This window comes from Stegostoma tigrinum, chromosome 4 (assembly GCF_030684315.1).
Source record: "Stegostoma tigrinum isolate sSteTig4 chromosome 4, sSteTig4.hap1, whole genome shotgun sequence".
In the NCBI taxonomy this organism is placed as follows: domain Eukaryota; kingdom Metazoa; phylum Chordata; class Chondrichthyes; order Orectolobiformes; family Stegostomatidae; genus Stegostoma; species Stegostoma tigrinum.
Window position 1 is genome coordinate 9671654 of NC_081357.1, and position 23334 is coordinate 9694987.

Sequence of the window (23334 nt, forward strand, 5' to 3'; positions counted from 1 at the left end):
TGCAAAATTTCCTATGCTTGTTCATAAATTGACCTGTTAGATTGCAAAAAGAAGATAAAAAGGCGGGTGCTGCAGGCTAGTTAGATCAACATCTGTTATAAGGGAGATGTTAGAAGCTAGTAATAATTGAGTTGTACCGCAGCATATAGAAAAGCTTGATGTAATCAAATAAAGTCAACACAATTTTGAGAAAAGAACAGTCGTGTTTATCCAATTTATTGGAATCCTTTAAGGATGTAATATGTTCTGGATAAAGGGGAACTGGTGGGCATATGTTCTTAGTTTCCAGAAGGCATTTCATACAATCATAGAATCCCTAAAGTATGGATTCAGGCCATTTTGCCCATTGACTCTATGCCAACCCTCCAAAGAGCATCCCAACCAGACACATTCCTCTACCCTATCCGTGTAACCCTGCACATCCTGAACACTATGGGCAATTTAGCATGGCTGATCCACCTAACCTGCACATCTTTGGACTGTGGGAGGAAACGGGAGCACCCGGAGGAAATCCATGCAAAGACAGGAGAATGTGCAGACTTCGCATAGACGGTCACCTGAGGCTGGAATCAAATCCTCGTCCTGTGAGGCAGCAGTGCTAACCAGCGAGATGATTTGATGAGATGCCACGTGAAAAGTTATTTTGGAAAATAAAAACATATGTTGTAAAGGCTAATATATTGGCATGGATAGAAAATTAGTGAGAAGAAAGGCAGGAAGCAGAAAGTAGGCATAAGATGTCATTTTCCAGTTAGTAAAATGTAATGAATGGTGTGCTGAAATGATTATTTTGGTCCTCAACGTTTTACAGTTTATATAATTGAGTTGGACAAAGGGCCAAAGGTGTGATTGTTAAATTTGCTAGTGACACAAGATAGTTCAAAAATTAAGGTGAGAGGACAAATGAGGAAGCTACAAAAGGGATAAGTTAGGTGAGTGGGAAAAGACCTCAAAAAATGAGTATAGTTTGGAAAAGTGTGGAATTGTCCATTTAAATGGTGAGAAATTGCACAAATCTGAATGGAGGGGTCTGCATGTCCTAAAGGAATCACAAAACGATTAGTATGTGAGTGCAGTAAATGATGAGGAAAGCTAATAGGATGTTATAGTTTATTGCAAGTGGAATTGAATACAAAAGTATGCAGGCTATATTTCAGTTTTTATAGGGCATCGGTAAGACACTATCTGGAATATTGTGTATAATATTGGTTTCCATATCTGACAAAGAATGTAATTGTGTTGAAAGCAGTTCAGATGTTTGCTAGATTAATACCTGGAATGAATGGGTTGTCTTGTGAGGAAAGGTTAGACAGATCTGGCTTGTATCTCCTGGATGATAAAAGAGTGAGAGGTGCCTTGTGTGAAACAGATGCGATCCTGAAGAGAGAGAATCTTTATTCCTGGGTACAATTCAAGGACTTGGGCTCAGTGTTTAAAAATAATGCGTCGCCTATATAAGACAGTGGCGGATATGATCTTATCAAATAGCTCGAGGGACCAAGCAGCTTACTCCTGCTCCTTTTTTCTCCTTTATTCATTAATGGGATGAAGACGTCACTGTCTAGGCAGCATTTATTACCCATCCCTAATCACCTAGAGGGCAGTTCAGAGTAGGCCACGTTGCTGTGGGTCTGGAGTCACATGTAGGCCAGACCAGGTAAGGATGGCAGTTTCCTTTCCTAAAGGACATTAGTGAACCAGGTGGATTTTTCTGACAATCGACAATGGATTCATGATCGTCATTAGATTCTTAATTTCAGGCATTTTCTTGAATTCAAATTCCACCATCTGCCATGGTAGGATTCGAACCTGGATTCCCAGAGTATTATCTGGGTCTCTGGATTAACAATCCAGCAATAATATCACTGGGCTATCGCCTCCTAATTTGTATGTTCCTGTGGCAGAGAAGTAGAATTAACATTACGAGTCAATGAACTTCCTTCATCTGGCTCATCAGAAACTTCTGAAAGTCATTAGCACTTGATCTAGGCTTATATTTAATGTCCTCTCCAGAAATATTGGAAAAATGTCTTACAAAGGCACTTCAGAAAAAAAGAATCAGAGGGAACACTTGGTTTGGGAAGATAGATGAGACCTGATTGTTATTTTGGTTTTAGGTTTCGCTTTAGTATGATTCCAAGAATTCTAACATTTATTTCTGTGATACAGGTCCAGTCTTCAGTTGCAGTTGGGACACCTGACTACATTTCTCCTGAAATCCTGCAGGCCATGGAAGACGGCAAAGGAAAGTATGGGCCAGAATGCGACTGGTGGTCACTTGGTGTCTGCATGTATGAAATGCTTTTTGGAGAAACGCCTTTTTATGCAGAATCTTTAGTAGAAACCTACGGAAAAATTATGAACCACAAAGTGAGTGTCTTTATTTCTCCCCCCCCCAACCTGTGATTTTTGATGTTTTCCCCTGTTAGATGACAATGGGCACAGTTGGTTCCCATAAGATTCCTTAGCAATCTAAGATGTGTTGTTTTATTAAGAAGGGAGTATTCTGCTAAATGGTCTACACCTATCTCTCTAAAAGCTATGTTATTTTACAAGGATGGGAAATTATGTTAAAATGTTGTCTTCTGCTTTAAGTTTCTTCCCTTTCAAAGCGCATTCTAAGTTCAGAGAAGGAACAGGCTTAGCAAAAGAAATTACTCGATTGGCATATCAGTTCTGAAGTTGGAGACAGCATGGGAATTTGTATGTTTTGGTGGAGAGGAAATTAACACCAACATTCCTTTTGCAGCATGAAATGGAGAGTGTAAATAATTCTGATTGTGGGATCATCATATAAAAACTTTAAGATTTTGTACCATTACACCTTGCATGGCACAGTTGAAATGTTTGTGGTTACCTGGTAGTTTGTTGCAACCTCCTCCCCTTCCTAATAGCACTGTGGGTATACCTATTCACATGAACTGCGGCTGTTCACGAAGGCAGTCACCATCACCTTCCGTAAAATAACTTGGGATGAGAGATCAATGCTTGCCCAGCCAGTCATCCCTCACGTGCCATAAAAAAAATAAAAACAGCTAGGAAAGTAGCAGTGAAGCCATCTACATTATGGTCGAATCACCTAACTAGAAGTATTTTTTTAAAAATTGCTTTGATTAGAAATTGAACTAAGAAAATGGCAAGAGGCAACAAGGGTAGGAATGTTTTATAGACCGCCAAATGGTAATTTAGTACATGACATAAATCATGAACTTAGAGGTGCACAGAGCAAAGGGAATGTAGTAATTGTGAGTGACTTCAATCTGCATATAAACTAGGTAAATCTAATGAGCACCAATTCTGTAGAGGAACGAAAACAAAGTTGCTGGAAAAGGTCAACAGGTCTGGCAGCATCTGTGCTGGAAAAAAACAGAGCTCACGTTTCGGGTCTAGGATGGAAGATTTCCTGAAATGCATTTGAGATAGTTTTGAATTTTGAGGAACCAACTAGGACAGTTATGAAGAAGGGTCGCTGGCCTTGAAATGTTATCCCTGCTTTCTTTACACAGCTGCCAGTCCTGTTGGGTTTTCCCAGCATTTTCTGTTTTTGCAACTAGGTCAAAGACTATTTAAGATCTAGTATTATTCATTGAAGAAATGCTATTTAATAAACTAGTTGTAGGAAATAGTGAGCATAGTTTGATAGAATTGTCCAGTAGGTTTGTAAAATATGAAGTTCATTCTGAAATTAGAATCGTACAAAATATCTTTTAGCCCATTGAGACTGCACCAACCTTCCAAAGAGCATCCCACCCAGAGCCAGCCCCACCCTCCCACCCTATCTCTACATCCCCACATTTCCCATGACTAATCCACCTAGCTTGAACACCCTGGGGCAATTTAGCTTGGCCATTCCACCTAACCTGCACAACAATGGACTGTGGGAGGGAGCTGGAGCTCATGGCAGAAGTGCATACAAGGGAAGGGTGGTGGCAGACCCAAGGAAGAGCGTGCAAACTCATAGTCACCCAAGGCTGGAATCGAAACTGAGTCTCCGGTGCTGTGGGGCAGCAGTTGTAACCGCTGAGCCACTGTGCTACTACAGGATCTTAAATCTAAACAGGAGCAATTTTGAAGGTATGAAGAGGAAGTTGACTGTGGTGCATTATTAGAAAGATACATTTACAGGTTTGATAGTGAATAGGCTTTGGCCAGTATTTAGAGAATTAATGCTTAATTCTCAGAAAACATACTTTTCATTCAGGCACAAATACCAAAAAGGCAAAGTGAGAGAGCCACAGATAAAAGATAAAGATATTATTAGATTTCAGGAGGAAACTTACAGAGTTGCCAAAAAAATGTAAGCTTTAAGATTTAGAACGTTTTAGAATTCAGTAAAGGAGGTCCAAAATGTTTGTAATGAAAATGAAATTTAAGTGTGTACAGAAAATAGCAATAAACATTAAAACAGATTGTAAAATCTTCTGTAGTTGCCTGAAAAGGGAAAGATTAGCAAAGACAAATGTGGGTCTATTAAAGAATTTATAATTGTAAATCGAAAAATAATGTACTTTGTGCGTGTCTCCACAGAGGAACACACAGAAGTCTCCCTAAAATAATTAAGATCCAAGGGTCTAGTGAGAGTTTGGAGCTGAAACAAATTACTATCAATAAAAAATAAAGTCATCTTGGAGAAATTAGTGGAACTGGAAGTTAACAGATTCTCAAGACCTGATGATTTTCACTTAGAGTGTTAAAAGAGATGGCTGCAGGGACATTGGTGATCATCTTTCAAATTTCTAGTAATTCTGCAAGTGTCTGCAGATTAGAAGGTTGCAAATTTAACCCCACTGCTTAAGAAAGAAGGGAGAGCAACCTTTTAATTTTAATCATAGCAAATATACATGGAATCTATAATAAAGAATATGATTACTGGCTATATAGAAAATAATTATCTAATTGGATGGGGTCAGTATGGATTAATGAAACAGTATTCATGTTTGAAGAAACCAGTTAGAGATTTTTGAGGATATTACTAGCAGAATTGATCAGGGCAAACCATTGAATATGGTGCATTTGGATTTTCGGAAAGCTTTTGAATAGGTCTCTCATTGGAAGTTAGTAAACAAAATTAAAGTTCGTGGGATTACTATGGATTGAAGATGGATTAACAGGCAGAAAACACAGATTAGGAATAAATAAGCCATTCTCAGTCTGTTCTGAATCTATCAAAACTGATTTGGATTTGAAGGCAATATTTCCAACTCTGCAGATAAAACAAAATTTGAGAAATGCATGTTGTGAGCAGGATGCAAAGAGATTTTATGGGGATTTATGTAGACTTGAGTGAGTAAGCAAGAGCATGGTACCTGCAATATAATGTGGACAATACGAAACTATCCACTTTGGTGGGAGGAATGGAAGTGCAGAGTATTTATTAAAAGATTGAAAAGTATTGATATCCAAGGGACCTAGGTATCCCCATTCTTAAATCACTCAAAACCAGCATACATGGGTAACAGGCAATTCAGAAGGCAGTTAAAATGTAAGTCTTTATTGCAAGAGAATTTAAGTTCAGGAGTGAAGAAGTTTTGTTTTATATTTGTATTGTTTTGTATTAAACATTGGTGAGACTGCACCTGAAGTGTGTATTCCCGTTCCCCTTGCTTAAGGAAGAATGTGCTTGCTACAGTGGGAATGCAACCGAGGTTCATCACACTGATTTCTGGGATAGTGGGACTGTCCAATGAGCAGACTGTGCCTATATTCTCTGGAGTTTAAAAGTATGAAAGGCACTGAAATAGAAACTCAAATAATTCTCTAGGGATGGATGGGGTAGATGCCAAAAGGAAATTTTGTCTGCCAGCAGGGTCTAAAACCCACAGTTTAAGAGTAAAAGGTACGCCGTTTGGGACCGACATGAGAAGGAATTTCCTTATTTAGAGTGTGTTGAATCTTCAGAGTTCTCTTTCCCAGTGGACTGTCGAAGCTCAATCTTTTTCAAAACAGAGATTGATTAATTTTGTGTTATTAACAATATCAAGAGATTTGGGGATAATTTGCAAATTGCTAGTGAAGTAGCTAATCAGCTATGGTCTAAAATGGCAGAGCAGGCTCAAAATCATATTAGATCACAGGAGGAGTCATATAGAGTTGCCAAAACATTGTTCAGCCTGAGGATTTAGACATCAAGTTATAAAGGGTAGAAATGGGGGACTATCCAGCTATCCACTGGAATATTCAAGTCTGGTAGTTACAGAGGGTTACAGCAGCAGAACAGCTGAGGTGGAGCAGAATTGTCCAATGTTACAGAGATGGAGCATGCAGTCTAAATGGTGGCATCAATATGATTGGAAATTCAGATTTGACAATCAACAAAAATTCAAAGTTGTGAAGGAAATAAAGATTTGACAGAGTCATATTTATAACAAGTGTACCACAATAAACTTCAGTACCACAAATGCATCATTATGCCATTGTTCATCCCAAGGCAGAACATGCAGTCTCTAGCGAGTTTTGAGAAGATTTGTAGCTCAGGATGAGGTTCTGGATGTGAGTTTGCTCACCGAGCTGGAAGGTACGTTTTCAGACGTTTCGTCACCATTCTAGGTAACATCATCAGTGAGCCTCCGACGAAGCGCTGGTGTTATGTCCCGCTTTCTATTTATAGAAATAAACACCAGCGCTTCGTCGGAGGCTCACTGATGATGTTACCTAGAATGGTGACGAAACAGCTGAAAACGAACCTTCCAGCTCAGCGAGCAAACTCACATCCATGCAGTCTCTTCATAGTCCCTGTCACCTCTGTGTTTATTGCCTCTTCTCTTTCTCTTGATATTCTGCAGCTCCTCTCTTTTTCTTTCTGCTGAGTGTTTGCCTGTTTTATCTTTTTCCTTCCCTGTGTCTTTTTGCTGCTCTGTCCTTGTTGTTTTTTCTCCTTATATTTCTGTATTATTCTGCATCCATCTCCATACTTGCTTTATTTTATCCTCTTGGGTGGAAAGTAGCAAAGACATTGTGGGGAAGGCACTTGACGATGTTTGCAATTTCGGTGACAGTTTGCAGGAAAGGTTCAACATGCAAACTTGGGCAGGTGCTTTCTGCTCTTCTGTCTCTCTTACCTCCCCCACATTGACCAGAAATTTGATTGGACACACCACGTAAACATAGTGGCTACAAGAGCAGGTCAGAGACTAGGAATACTGCAGCAAGTAACTCACTTCCTGACTTCCCAAAACCTGTTCACCATCTACAAGGCACAAGTCAGGAGTGTGATGGAGCACTCCCCTCTTGCCTGTGGGGAGTACAGCCCCAATACCACTCAAGAAGCTTGACACCATCAAGGACAAAGCAGCCCACTTGATTGACACAACATTCACAAGCATTCGTTCCCTCTACCACCGACCCTCAGTAGCTGCAGTATGTACTATCTACAAGATGCACTGCAGAAATTCACCAAAGATCCTCAGGCAGCACCTTTCAAACCCATGACCACTTCCGTGTAGAAGGACAAGTGCAACAGACATATGGGAACGTATCGCTGTTGTTTCACTGTCACTGGGTCAAAATTTGGAATCCCCTGCCTTATGGCATTTTGGCTCAATCTACAGCAGGTGGACTGCAGTAGTTCAAGAAGGCAGCTCACCATCACCTTCTCAAGGGCAACTAGGGACGGGCAATAAATGCTGACCAGCCAGCAATGCCTACATCCCACAAATGAATTTAAAAAAGAACTGCTTTGCTCCCTTCTTTCCTCGTCTTTCTTTTCCTACTAGTTAACACACCCTTCCCTTCCACCTGCCCCTCAATCCAGTGCCAGCATTTCCCATTTTAATTTGTTTCTCTGTTTTCTCCCTTTCCCGTCTCCCCTCCATTCCTTCTTCCTCAACTGCTCAGTCTCCAACTCCTCAGTTTAGTTCCCGCAAAAAGAAAATTGAAACTGAACAGATGTGTGTATTAGTACATTACTGTATCAATGTGTTTCTTTTGTGTTTCAAAACACTTTCTTGGTTGTTGTGCTTTGCATACATAAAGGCTCTGGAAGCCAAGTGAATAATGAACAGAAATGCAGAAGGTGAATATTTCACTCTGAATTTTTACTTTCAGTTTTGAACTGAATAGTTACCACTTACCCAGGATTACCCTAAAATTTAAGAAACAGTTCAAAAAATATTATATTTGTATCAAGGGTAGTGTCAATGATTTAGGTATGGTAATTTCTGATGCTTTACGAAATATTACCTGGAAGCCTCTTGTTTCTAAGCATGTGATTAACTTCTGTATTTACCTGTCCCACGACCAGGAGCGATTTCAGTTCCCAGTGCAAATCGCCGATGTTTCTGAAAATGCTAAAGATCTTATTCGGAGGCTTATCTGCAGCAGGGAGCACCGGCTGGGTCAACATGGGATTGAAGACTTTAAGAAACATCCATTCTTTGGTGGCATTGATTGGGACAACATCAGAAATTGTGAAGCACCTTATATCCCTGAAGTTAGCAGTCCCACAGACACGTCAAATTTTGATGTGGATGATGACTGTTTGAAAAATTCTGTAAGTTACTTTGTATGTATGAGTTTGAAGATGAGGAATTTAGTTTAGAAGTGGATGTAATTCTAAGGTGAAGCCATATCTTAGACAGTTGATTTTTCATTAAACCAGCAGGATTCAACAAAACCATCATTCATTAGTAATTCTATAGAGATAAAAAGAAAATGCTGAATTAAAAATAGAACGTTAGCAGGACACAGCATGTCAATCAGCATCAGAACAGAAAAAGATGTTATCTCTTTTCAGCTCTTCAAGAACTTTTATCTGACATCATTTAAATTTTTTTCCTTGTATTATTTGAAATATCCTTCTTTGTATCTGTCCTGTCAACTTAAGTGCAAGTTCTATATTTTTGGATTATTCACCCCCATAACAATATTCCAGTTAACCTTAGTTCATAAAAGGCAATAGAATGTAAGAGCATAAATAGGTCATACCACTGAGATAATAGGAACTGCAAATGCTGGAGAATCCGAGGTAACAAGGTGTGGAGCTGGATAAACACAGCAGGCCAAGCAACATCAGAGGAGCAGGAAAGCTGATGTTTTGGGCCTAGACCCTTCATCAGAAATGCGGGAGGGGAAGAGGGTTCTGAAATAAATAAGGAGAGGGGGGAGCTGGATCAAAGATGGATAGAGGAGAAGATAGGTGGAGAGGAGACAGACAAGTTAAAGAGGTAGGGATGGAGCCAGTAAAGGTGAGTGTAGGTGGGGAGGTAGGGAGGAGATAGGGCAGCCCAGGGAGGATGGAGAGGGGACTGCTGAGTTTGCTTTGCCATTCACTGAGATCGTGGCTGATCTGATAATCCTGATCTTTACTTTCCTCCCTTTTCCCCGTTACCCTTGATTATCTTACAGATTCAAAATCTGTCTCCCTCAACCTTTATTATACATAATGACCCAGCCACGAAAATCCACTGCAGTAAAGAATTCCATAGATTCATTACCCTCTGAGAGAGGAAATACTTCCTCACCTATATCTTAAATGTGCAACCCACTGTTCTGAGATTATTCCCTCTGGTCCTAGACTCTCCCACAGTGGGAAACAACCTTTCCACAACTATCCTGTCAAGTCCCGTAAGAATCTTATATGTCCATGTTACCTGAAAAAGTTTGGTTTGTTTGAGAATAATATAGGCGTTCACAAAACTGGGATTAAACAATTAAATGGAAGGTTGACTCAGTTTATGTAAAGTGTAATTTACGTTGGAAGTGCTTAACTGTCTATATAGGATTTTGTCGAAGCGCCCAAGAGTTTATTCATCAAATTTATGAGGAGAAGACATGTTTGCACAGTGTAGGTTCCAGCATGAAATCTATGAAATTGTTCAATCCATCACGAGTTTAAACTTTCTGGAGAATGTACTGAGAGATAGGATTTGCATCGGCATGGTAATTGGATTGAAGTTAAAACATGAATTATGATCCTAATGTGAAGCCAGAATCCTCTTGATATTTTGTTTTGAAATATGTCTTCTCACCTTTCTTAATTATTTTCTTCATGTTGCTTGTACACATGTCATCCTTCAAATTGTGTCTTATTGCAAATAAAACTTTACTATTTTCGATTAGGTCAAGATAAATGTATACAGGTAGGAATTTTACAAAACGATGTTTACTGGAGGCAAGAACCACTGGAAAAACCATAGTTCTTATGGTCAACATAACAAATGTTATGGCATTGCAAAGCCCTAAGAATAAGAAATTTGTGATATGATTTAATATTTTCTGTGAAGTGCTCTGTGAAGAGAAAGTTACTAATAAAGTAAAACTGCTGGAAAGGAATGGAAACTAGTGCTTCATGATGTTAAGGATTCTCTCATGATCTCTCCTTGTTGAGACAAGATTACATCAGCAGGAGGTAATTATTTAATGAATGCTACACATTATCAGTGAGGAAAGGACACAGAAGCCATCATTAGATTGTTTTTTCTAAAACCTGTCATAAGTATAAGAAAAGAAACAAGTCAGTAAAACGTGTTTTTAATTCTATTTTAGGAGACGATGCCTCCACCTACACATACGGCTTTCTCTGGGCACCACCTTCCATTCATAGGATTCACATATACTACTAACTGGTAGGTGTAGTTTTTTTTTGCTATGCGATATGAATCTGTATCCTCCTCACTTACAGCTGCATTTTTAGCATTTGCTATAATACAGTATTTGCCTGGATGAGTGCAGCTCCAACAAAAATCAAGAAGCTTGGCATCAACCAAGTCAAGCAGCCGCTTGATTGGCACCACATCCACAAATGTTGAGTCCCTCCACCACCAGTGTACCATAGCTGCAGTGTGTACTTTGTGCAAGATGCTTCAGAGAAATTCATTCAGACTTCTTTGGCAGCACCTTCCAAACCCATGATCACTGCCTCTAGACAGACACAGACGGCAGTTGCCTGGGAAATGGCAAATGGGCATTAATTTAATCCACTCCACGCCATGCACCAGCCTGACTTGGAAATACATCACTGTCACGATCCTGGAACTCTCTCCAACAGCATTGTAAGTGTAACTGCACTAAATAGACTGCAGCGGTTCAAAGAAGTAACTTCTGGGCCTCCTCAATGTAATGATATCCTCCAACACACACTATAGAATCATTGAGTAGTTACAACACAGATGGAGGCTATGTGGCCCACTGACTCTGTTCTGTATCTTTGATAGTACAATTCAGCTAGTCCCATTTACTTGCCCTTTTCCTGTAAACCAGTAATTTCCTTTCATCTTCAAATATTTATTGAGGTTCTTATTGAAAGCCATAATTAAACCTGCCTTCATTCACTCAGGTGTTGCATTCCTGATACTAACTACTTATGCTAAAATGAAAAGATTTTCTCATGTTGGTTTTGCTTCTTCTGCTACTGAACAGGGATATTGTGAAGAAGTAGGTCTGGGTGTCATCAGTATATGTAAGGAAACCGTGACATTACCAAAGAACAGCATTTGGATGAAAAGTATGAGAGAGCCAAAGATTGGTCATTGATGACACAAGAGGTGAAGATGCACAAGTGGGAAAAGCAGCTATTGCAAGTGATTCTTTGGCTATAGTTGATTTGGTAGGAATGGAACTTTGTGAGTAGATAAAGAAAATAAATGTACTGAAGCCAAGTTTATAGATGACACACAAATTGGCGGGAAGGCAAGTGGTGAAAGTGACGCATAGTCTGCAGAAGCATATAGACAAGTCAAGTGAGCAAAAACTGGGCAGATGGAAATTATGCGGGGAAATGAGAGGTTATACACTTTGACAGGAAAAATAGAGGAGCTGAATACTTATTTAAATAGAGAAAGATTTCAGGAAGCTACAGAACACAGGGGTTCAAGAGTTCTCGTCCATGAATCTCAAAAACTTGGCGTCCAAGTTCAGGTAAGAGGGAGGTTTGGAAAATTGTGGTCAGTGCCTCATCAGTTCCACATATGCTATCCTCAAAATTCCTGGATGGATTTGATCTGATCCTAGTGACTTATCAACTTTAATTACTGACTGTCTATCTAGTACACCCTCATTGTCAGTATCTCACCTTTAGCCGCTTTCATGACAATTTGGCCAGCACTACTTTTTGGTAAATGATGCCAAATGCTAATTTAATATTTCAGGTTTACTAATGCCTTCTGAGCCTATGTCCCCTTTTTAGCCCCTAATGAGCTCCATCCCATGCTTTTACAATTCTTACTGAATGCCAAGAGGGGCAAATGGCAGAGGAGGTGGAGTAGCCTTACAAATTAGAAACAAAATTGCTTCAGTGATGAGAGCAGATATAATTTGGGGAAAGCATTCAGTAGAAACTGAGGAACCGTAAAGGATCTAAAATCATGACAGGTGTTGTGTCCAGACCCTGTGGTAGTAGCCCTGAAGTGCTAGATTGTATAAATGCAGAAATCAGCAAATGTCCAGCAAATCCAAAGGAATATCAATGAGGGATTTTAATTTCAGCATAGATTTGGAGAAGCACACAACCACCCATCTGAGAGGCAGTGAATTTGTGGAGTATGTTTGGGATAGTTTCCTACCGCAGTATTTCCTGGATGCAACTAGGGGACAACCAGTATTGGATTTAATAATGAGTAATGAGCCAGATTTAATTAGTAACCTAGTCGTGTATGAACATTTATCACATCATGATTTTAACATGATTGAGTTCAGTGTAATGTTTGAAAGTGAAGAGCTTGATTCAGGCACGAGACTTTTAGATTGAGGTTAGGCTGACTTTAATGAGATGAGACAGAGACTGTACATAATCTGCTAATGGCAAAATAACTGAAGAACAGTGGAGAATGTTTAAAGAAACATTTAACACAATACTAAACTAATTTATATCGCTAAGAGGGAAAAGCTCCACTTCACAGGAAAAAAACCAAAGACACTTAAAGAGATAAGAAACAGCATTAAACTAGCAGCAAGGGCTTATAAAATGCAGAAGACAGCACAGAAAGATACAAATTCCAGCAAAGGACCACAAAGCAACTTGTAATAATTACTAAAAGGGATTATGAGAGAAAACATGATGGGGACATCAAAACCCATAAGAAGAAATTTTATGGTTACATAAAGGGAAAGTGGGTGATCAGGAGCAATGTTAGCCCACTAAAGGATGTAAGTGGAAATTTTGCCAATGAGTGTGGGGAATTAGCAGATATGTTGTACAATTACTTTGACTTAGCATTTACAGTAGAAAAGTGGAGAGCCTACTGGAAGTCCCAAGGAAATTAATTATGCATTGGGAACAGGGACTGCATAAAATTTACCTCAGTAAATTGTCAGAGGGTACTAAAGGAAGAAGGGGAGCGCCTTGTAGATGCCCTAAATATACTCTTTCACAGATCCTTCGATTTGAGAGTCATCCCCCTATATTGGAAAATTGCATGTCACTCCACTTTTTAAGAAGGAAGAAAAAGAGGAAAACCAAGGAATTACAGACTAGTTAGACTACCACTTGTGGTGGGGAAATTGTTGGAATCTATAATCAAGGGTGGGGTAACTGAGCACTCTGAAAGTTTTCAGTTAATCAGGGTGAGCCAGCATGTTTAGATGACAGGTAGGCCAGGCCTGACAAACCCCATTGAAGTTTCAGAAGAGGTGATTAAGTTGGTGGAGAGCCACTGGAGGTTGTTTATGTGGACTTCCAGAAGGCATTTGATCCCACCTAAACGACTTTTATGTTAGGTAAGAGAAGCCCGCGTAGTTGAGGGCAAATCACTGACATGGAAACAGGCTGAGTGGCAGACAGCAGAAAGTAGGGTACTCAAACTGGCAAACATTTGACCAGTGATAACCCTGAAGGATCTGTTTTAGGGCCTCTGTTACTCTCATTATTTATTAGTAACTTGCAAAATGGCGGAGACCGTCATATATCCAAACATGCTTATGACACAGTTAGGCAGCATTTTAGACGGTGTAAATGATAACATAAAATTACAAAGGAATATTTGTAGGCCAAGTGAATGGGCACAACTGTGACAGATGGAATTTAGTGAAAGCAAGTGTGAGCTTATCCATTTTGGACCAAAGAAAAGATAGACCAGGAAACTTTCTAGATGATACGAAGCTAAATGCAGTGGATATCCAAAGAGAATTGGGGGTTCAGGGTGCAAGATCTTTAAAATGTCATGAACAAGTATAGAAAATAATCAAGAAAGCTAACGGAATGCTGGCCTTTCTATCTAGAGGGCTGGAGTACAGGATGCTAAAGTAACGATACAGTTACACAAAGCCTCAGTTAGACCCAACTTGGAGTGCTGAGAGCAGATCCGGGCACCACACCTTCGGAAGGTTACATTCTCTTTGAAGGGAGTACAATGTAGGTTTCCAGGAATGATACCTGGACTTCAGGGATTAAATTCTGAGGATGTTACAACTTTGGCCTGATATCTCCAGAATTTAGAAGGTGAGGGAGTAACCTGAGTACATAAATAGATACTAGGGCAAATAAAAAGGTAGTTTCAAGAAGTGACTTAGAGGAAGGAAGTGAGGTGGAAGCTCAGAGTTTTAGGGAGGGTGTTCAAAGCTTAAGGCTTTGGCAGCAGAAAGCATTGCTACTAATGGCAAAGTAAATAAGGATACGTGCTGGATCAGTTGTTAATATTAAATCTGAAATTGAAAAAGATGTGAAGCAAAGAAATTAAGGGATATGGACCAAAGGTAGATACCTGAAGTTAGGCCACAAATCAGCCATGATCCTGCTAAATGGTATAATTTGCTCAATGCCCCGAATGACCTATTCCTGTTCCTGTGAGTTCTTTTGGTGGTTGCCAGTCTATTTTGTTACCTCCCCATTTCCTTTTCACCACTGCCCTAAACTTTCTGCATTCACTTGTGTCATTGTACTGACATCTGTCTCATGAACCCACTTCTGGCTTCATTTTGTTCTCTTTGTCTTTGACCATCTAGCAATCCCTGACTTTGGTTGATTTACTGTTCCCCGTTGTGGGAATGTACTGTTATTGTGCCCAAACCATTCTGTCTTTTTTCAAGGCAAGTCCATTGTTCAACAACAGCTAGATTATTATTATTAAATTCACAATCTCTGTCAAAAAAGAAAAATCTTAACTATGAGGGAAATGGATTGATTCTTTGTCATACAATAAATTGGAACAGAAGTAGAAGCATTTATATTCAACAAAGTCTGCATTGGTTATTTCCAGAGTGTTCTGACAGTGTTTGATACTGACATTGATCACTCTTTGAAGGGGAGATAGATAAGCAGCACCAAGAGAAACTTATTTATACAAATGAAGAGAAGTCATAACAGACTGGAAACATTAATTGTTATCCTGCTCTCAGATACTGCCAGACAGGTTGAATTTCTCCAGCATTTTGTTTTTCTTATATTTGTACAGCCGTAAAACTTCCCAAGTTGATACACAGGAGGGTTATCAAATACAATTTTACATAAAGCTACATAAATAGATACTAGGGCAAATAAAAAGGTAGTTTTAAAAAGTGACTTAGAGGAAGGAAGTGAGGTGGAAGCTCAGAGTTTTAGGGAGGGTGTTCAAAGCTTAAGGCTTTTAGAAAGCATGGCTACTAATGGCAAAGTAAATAAAGATTAGAATGTGCAAAAAGCTAGATTTGAAGGTGTGCCTATTGAACAGAGGATTGTAGTACTTAAGGAAATAAGGGGAGATGGGGAAGGATAAGGCCACAGAGGGATGTGTCAGTTTTAAAATTGAGGGTTTACTTAATTGAGTGAGTGCTGCATGTTTTTGAGTCTTTCAGCTCAGTGCTCTGAAACGGAACAGGACAGCTCATCTGAGGAAGGATTTATTCCTTTATACCTGACTTATAGTTTTTTTGAGAGATCCTGGCTGACCCGCTGGATGACAGCAATGTTTATGGTTTTTCTTCTAATTTCCGACGACTGAAGCATTAATTTAGATGTGTTTGAATGAGATGGATATTAGTGGAAAGCATTGCTTAACTCGGGTTGGGGGGGTGGTAGTGGAGAGATAAGTCCCTCATCTACCTTCAAATAGAACTTAAAACTGGATTAAATCCAAGATTCAGTCATGCACTCAATGTCTAAATTTATTCATAAGGGCACGGAATTAAAAACGTTGTGAGAATCACAATAAACCTTGCAACATTGCACAATCTTACACAAAGTCGCAACCTATCCCACACGTTCCTTATGTGAATGGAATCTACCACCTTTACATTTGTGATTGCTTTTGACACTGTAAAACATTTAGTGTGTATGTCTGAACAGCAATGAAAATATGTTTAAAAAACCGAAAGAACTGCAGATGCTGGAAATCAGAAACAAAAACAGAAATTGCTGAAAATTCTCAGCAGTTCTGGCAGCATCTGTAAAGAGAAATCCAAGTTAACATTTTGGGTCTAGTGATCCTCCTCCAGAACAGAGTTAACTCTAATTTCTCTCCAATAAAAATACATTCCTTTGTTCAAAAATACAGTGGTAGCTTTTGTTCTTGCTCATATTCACCCACGATAGATTAATGCTAAATCTCTGAAATGCACATGTATATACTTCAAGTAAACTAGATTCAGAATAAAAACCGAAAGAACTGGGGATGCTGTAAATCAGGAACCAAACAGAAGTTACTGGAAAAGCTCAGCACATCTGGCAACATCTGTGAAGAAAAAATCAGAGTTAATGTTTTGCGTCTGTGGACCCTTCCTCAGATCTGATTCAGAATAATTGGTTTCAAGGTGAATTAATAATTTATGACTGTTCTCTATAATCTTAGTGAATTTGACATCTATACTGTTGGATTAGCACTTTAGCATGCAAACAAACTGTTGATTTCTTTATAAACCAATTCAAAAGACCTTTCCAATCACTGTACAATTGGAACATTGTAATACTCCTTGGATTAATGTATCTGACTCCTGTATCTAGAAGATATCCTTTGAAATTTGTTGAAGGACATTGTACTGGAAGAACTATGGAGAACTATATCAATGAAGAGGTCATTAGCTGTATTGTCTCTATATGTTCTATTTGTCCAATCTCTAAACCTAATCCCATTGTCCTGCAATCTCTTCAAAAACCTATATTTGCCTATAACAAAGAACTCCATACTCTGGGATATCTGGAAAGGTCTCCCAACCACATTCTTCAGTCTTAAATTCAGAATCTCTCATCACTAACTCCACAACCAGATGAATAAATGTCTCTAATAAAAAACGAAAGAACTGCGGATGCTATAAATCAGGAACAAAAACAGAATTTGCTGGAAAAGCTCAGCAGGTCTGGGAGAATGTGTGAAGACCTGAAACATTAACTCTGATTTTTTTTCTTCATGAATAAATGTCTCCGTTCACAATTGTCAATATCCTGCATAACTAAAATTATCAGGTGAATCTCCTTTAAACGTATCCCTGGTATTTGTTGTTCATCCTCAAAGCTAAATGTTTTATCCCTGACAGCACCCTAGTTAGTAGATCTCAGGTAACCAGCTAGAAAATGATGTCCATTTCAAGCCCACTGACTCCGACAGCTACCTAGAATACACCTCATCCCACCCACCCTCCTGCAAAAATTCCATCCCCTATTCCCAATTCCTCCGCCTCGGCCGCATCTGCTCCCAGGATGAGGCATTCCACTCCCGCACATCCCAGATGTCCTCGTTCTTCCAGGACCGCAACTTTCCCCCCACAGTGGTCGAGAACGCCCTTGACCGCGTCTCCTGCATTTCCCACAACACATCCCTCACATCCCGTCCCCACCACAACTGCCCCCAGAGGATCCTCCTCGTCCTCACATACCACCCCACCAGCCTCCAGATACAACGTATCATCCTCCAACACTTCCGCCATCTGCAATCCCACCCCACCACCCAAGCTATTTTTCCATCCCCACCCTTGTCTGCCTTCCGGAGAGACCACTTTCACCGCGACTCCCTTGTCTGTTCCACACTCCCCTCCAACCCCACCACACCCGGCACCTTCCCCTGCAACCGCAGGAAGTGCTACTCTTGCCCCCACACCTCCTCCCTCACCCCCATCCCAGGCCCCAGGATGACCTTCCATATCAAACAGATGTTCACCTGCATATCTGCCAATGTGGTATATTGTATCCATTGCACCCGGTGTGGCCCCCTCTACATTGGGGAAACCAGGCGGAGGCTTGGGGACCGCTTTGCAGAACACCTCCGCTCGGTTCGCAACAAACAACTGCACCTCCCAGTTGCGAACCATTTCAACTCCCCCTCCCATTCCTCAGACGACATGTCCATCATGGGCCTCCTGCAGTGCCACAGTGATGCCACCCGAAGGTTGCAGGAACAGCAACTCATATTCTGCTTGGGAACCCTGCAGCCCAATGGTATCAATGTGGACTTCACGAGCTTCAAAATCTCCCCTTCCCCTACTGCATCCCAAAACCAGCCCAGTTCTTCCCCTCCCCCCACTGCATCCCAAAACCAGCCCAGCCTGTCTCTGCTTCCCTAACCTGTTCTTCCTCTCACCCATTCCTTCCTCCCACCTCAAGCTGCACCTCCATTTCCTACCTACCACCTCATCCCACTCCCTTGACCTGTCCATCTTCCCTGGACTGACCTATCCCCTCCCTACCTCCCCACCAATACTCTCCTCTCTACCTATCTTGTTTTCTCTCCATCTTCGGTCCGCCTCCCCCTCTCTCCCTATTTATTCCAGTTCCCTCTCCCCATCCCCCTCTCTGATGAAGGGTCTAAGCCCGAAACGTCAGCTTTTGTGCTCCTGAGATGCTGCGTGGCCTGCTGTGTTCATCCAGCTCCACACTTTGTTATCTTGGATACTCCAGCATCTGCAGTTCCCATGATCATCCTAGTTAGTAATGGTTTTAGGTTCAGTGCCTTTTGCATAATGGAGTCTGTTAGAGGTGTTTGTGGTGAAGTGGTAAACTCACTTGACTAACAATCCATAGGTCCAGGTTAATGATCTGGGACATGGGTTTAAATTCTGCCATGTTAGCTATTGGAATTTTAGTCCAATTAGTAAACCTGGAACACAAATCTAATCTCACTCATGGTGACCATGAAATATTATCAGTTGTTGTAAAGTCACATTGAGTTCATCAATGTGTTCTTTTGGAAAGGCAGTCTGCCATCCTTGCCTGTTCTGGCCTACATGTGATTCCAAATCTGTAGCAATGTAGTTTAGTTCTAATTACCCTCTTGAGTTGACCTCAGCTCAAGGGCACTTCTGGATTAACGACAAATCCTGACTTAGCTAGTGTAAAGAATCCATCTTGTCAGTTCTCTTTCATTCTGATTGTGGACAAAAATGGAAAATGACTGATTATAAATCCAGGCCTGGAGAAACAGGTACTGGAACTCATTGTGAAATGTGTCTATACAGCTGCTTTCCAGTCAGATTGGCGGCGGTCCACTTTTGTTTGTCACTTATATAAATGATTTAGATGAGAATATAGAATGCATAGTTAGTAAGTTTGCAGATGGCACCAAAATTGTTGGTATATTGGACAGTGAAGGAGATTATCTAAGATGACAGAGAAGTCTTGATCAGTTAGGTCAGTGGGCTGAAGAGTGGTAGATGGAGTTTATTATGGATAAATGCAAGGTATTGCATTTTGTTAAGTCAAACAAGGGCAGGACCTATGCAATTACAAGTCGGTACTTAGGAAGCATTGTAGAACAGAGAGACTTAGATTTTCAATTACATAATTTTTTGATGTTTCAATCACATATGGATAGGGTGGCTAAGAAGGCATTTACCATGCTTGCCTTCATTACTCAGACTTTTGAATGTAGGAGTTGAGACTTTATGTTGAAGTTGTATAAGTTGTGCTGAGGCCTGTTTTGGAGCACTGTGTCCAATTCTGGTTTGCCATGGAAGGAAATTATTAAGTTGGAGAGTGTTTATAACATCATCAGGGGTGGAGCCCTGTTGGAGGAAGGATGTTATTAAGCTGGAGAGGATTTGTAAAATCATGAGACGCATAGATAAGGTAAATGGCAAGTATCTTTTCCATAGATTGTTGGATTTCAAGACTATTTTAAGGTGAGAGGAGAAAGATTTTAAAAAAGACATGAGGGACAATTTTTTTTTGTACACAGAATGTTTCATGTGTGGAATGAGCTTCCAGACGAAGTGGCGAATGCGGGTACAGTTACAGTGTTTAAAAGGCATTCAGATAAATAAACCAACAAGAAATGTTTGGAACGATACGGACCAAGCACAGGCAGGTAGAACTAGTTTACTTTGAGATTATAGTCGGCATGGACTGGTTGGACTGAAAGGTTTGTTTCCATGCTGTATGACCCTTTGAGAAAAAATGTGTGCCACTGGCATGTCTATACAAAGTGAGATTTGAACAGCAGCAGATTGCTGATTGGCTTATGAAGTTATGAAGAGTTGCGGATTCCAGAAGTTATCAGCCTGATGACAACTCTCTAATCGGTTCTTCATAGGAGCAGAAGATTATGAGGGGATGTGAGGAAAATCATTTTGACCCACAGGTGCTGGGAAATGGAAAGTCACTGCCTGTAAGAGTGGCAGAGGCAGGAACCCACATGCTAACCACTGAGCCACTGTACCACCTGATTTATATTGACTTCAGATGTCACTAACTACCATGGTGTACTTCAGTTCCATAACCTCAGAACGATAATCATTACCACCACACCACGCTGCTCCATTTATCACATCCTCAATAGTAAGGTCTAGCATTTTCCCTGCTACTGATACAGTTATCCAGGATAAACTCAATAGTCACATGGAAAACATGGATTGATTTGGAAATATAATGATGGATTTGTTATGAGATAGTTATGTCTAACTAACTTGCTGAGGTCATTTGAAGAGGTAATGGAGAGGGTCAATGTGGTTAAAGCTGTTCAAGTGGTGAATGTGGATTTCCAAAAGGCATTCGATGCACTGCCATACACAAACATAAGGAAAATTATAGGTCACAGAATGAAAGAGACAGTAGCGACACCATGGTAGTTAGTGACATTTGAAGTCAATATAAATCAGGTGGTACAGCGGCCCAGTGGTTAGCACTGCAGCCTCACAGCGCCAGGGACCCAGGTTCAATTCCACCCTCGGGTGACTGACTGTGTGGAGTTTGCACATCCTCTCCGCGTCTGCGTGGGTTTCCTCCGGGTGCTCCGGTTTCCTCCCACAGCCCAAAAATGTGCAGACTAGGTGGAGTGGCTATGCTAAATTGCCTGTAGTGTTCAGGGATGTGTGTTATAGTGGTATGGGTCTGGGTGGGATGCTCTGAGCTTCAGTGTGGACTTGTTGGGCCAAAGGGCCTGTTCCACACCATAGGGGATTCTATGATTCTATTCTTTCCTGAATATTGCTAGTGTTGTGACCCGCTGAGGAAAGTGTGCTGATTCTCGAACCTTACTACTCCCAGGGTTATCACGAAAGTCAAGATTTAATCTAAGAACATAAAGTCCTAAATTACCTGTCTGATAGATTCAGGTTAACAGAAAACATCGACCAGGTTTCTGTATTCAACAATTACTACTACTTACCACAAATAAAAGGTCTAACCACGAATTCAACAACTATAAATAACTAACAAATAATTCTACTTGTTGCAACTATAATCTCTTCTTAAATCCACACACACATACAGGCATAGAAGAACAAGGGCAGCAAATAGATGGGACCATCACCACCCATATATACACCCCTCAAAGGTGTACACCTGGCTTGATGTTATATCATTGTTCAATCACTGTCACAGCAACAAAATACGGAAATTCCTTCTTATTCGCAGTCTGTTCATAGAATGTTAACAGAATAATTTCTCACAGCAGCGCATTCTCGAGCCAACCAGAGAGCAGGCTGTGCTAGATCTGGTATCATGCAGCAAGATAGGATTGATTAATGTAAAGGTGTCGTTGGGTATCAGCAATCATAATACAATTGAATTTTATATTCTGTTTCCACAAGCGAGTCCAAGATTAGTATTTTAAACTTAAATAAGAACAGTTATGAGGGCATGAGAGCAGATCTGACTAAAATGCCCTGACAAGTCCAGTCAATATAGATGCAGTGCTAGACATTTAAAGAGACATTTCAGAATGCACAGAATAGATATATGCCTATGAGAAAGAAAAACTCCAAAAGGAAGACGACTTTGTGTAGTTAAAATGATAAAAATAAGCATAAAGAAAAAGTATATAATTGTGCAAAGGTTGACGGCATTGAGAAGCTTGGATAGAATGTAAAAACTGGCAAAGGTTAATTAAAAAGGTAATAAAGAGGGCAAAATCAGTGAGCTTGCTAGCCAATAATATTAAAACGGATAGTTAGAGTTTCTGTGGTTCAAGCAGGAAAAGAGTTAATAAAGTGAACATTAGTTCTTTAGAAAGTGAATCTGGGAATTTAATAACAGAAAATAAGGAGATAAGTAGCTAAATTGAAAGGTTATTTTGTACCTATGGGATTCATTATCACACGAAGTAGTTGACGCCAAAATGTTGAATGTATTCACAAGGCAACTGGACGTAGCATTCGGGGTAATAGGACCAAAGGTTATGAGGAGAACGCAGGATTAGGCTATTGAATTGGACAATCAGCCATGATCATGAAGAATGGCGGAGCAGGCTCAAAGAGCTGAATGGCCTCTTCCTGCTCCTATCTTCTATGTTTCTACTGGTCTTTAGCGCAAGGGACATAAATAACATCTCAGAATTATCCATCACTGAAATATCAGTCAGGAAGTTGAAGTGATAGAGAATCTGAAAAAAATTACACTCACCAGGCTAGTGATGCTGAGCAAATTGTTGCAGGCCGACAAGCTCCTGTCTCCTAATGGACTTCATCCTTAGCTCTTAAAAGAAGTGGCTAGTGAGATAGTTGATGCATTGGTGTTACTTTTCCAAAACTCCTAAATTTAGGGAAGGTTCTCAACTTGTGCTTCTGCTTGAGTGTGCTGACCTGCAGGTTAAACCACCAATTGTCTCCCTCTAAAGAGAGAGCAGCCCTGTAGTCCACTAGAACTATGGCAACTTTACCTTTTTACCAGTAGAATGGAAAATAATGTATGTAACTCTTTTAATCAGAAAAGGAAGGAGATAGAAAGCAAGAATCACAGGCCACTTGGCTTAACATCTGACAAGGTGAAGATATTAAATATTATTAAAGGTATTATAGCAAGACACTTAGAAAAATTTAAGGTAATCAGGCAGTCAACGGTTTTGTAAAAATTAAAACGTTTTTATCAGTTTATTGGAATTTTTAAGGAAGTGAGATATGCTGTTAATTAAGATAAACTGGTGGATGTGCTGTTCTTGGGTATTCAGAAGGCATTTGATGAGGTGCAACTTCAAAGGTTATTGTAGAAAATAAAGTCTGATGGACGAGTGCTGACCTGAAGATGAAAAGAAGATTGGTTAGCTAACATGAAACTAAAAGTAGGCA

The 23334-nt window shown here is 40.2% G+C and overlaps 1 protein-coding gene across 10 annotated transcripts in view; it reads left to right on the top strand.

The window, feature by feature from the left end:
* Positions 1 to 23334, top strand: part of LOC125452379 (serine/threonine-protein kinase MRCK alpha-like) — a 565420-nt gene that overhangs the window by 365774 nt on the left and 176312 nt on the right. For all 10 annotated transcript variants that reach the window (XM_048530678.2, XM_048530679.2, XM_059645157.1 and 7 more), the window contains 3 exons: positions 2170 to 2370; positions 8240 to 8488; positions 10483 to 10562. In XM_048530678.2, coding sequence (XP_048386635.1) covers positions 2170 to 2370; positions 8240 to 8488; positions 10483 to 10562 — 530 coding nt within the window. The remainder of the gene's footprint in view (positions 1 to 2169; positions 2371 to 8239; positions 8489 to 10482; positions 10563 to 23334) is intronic.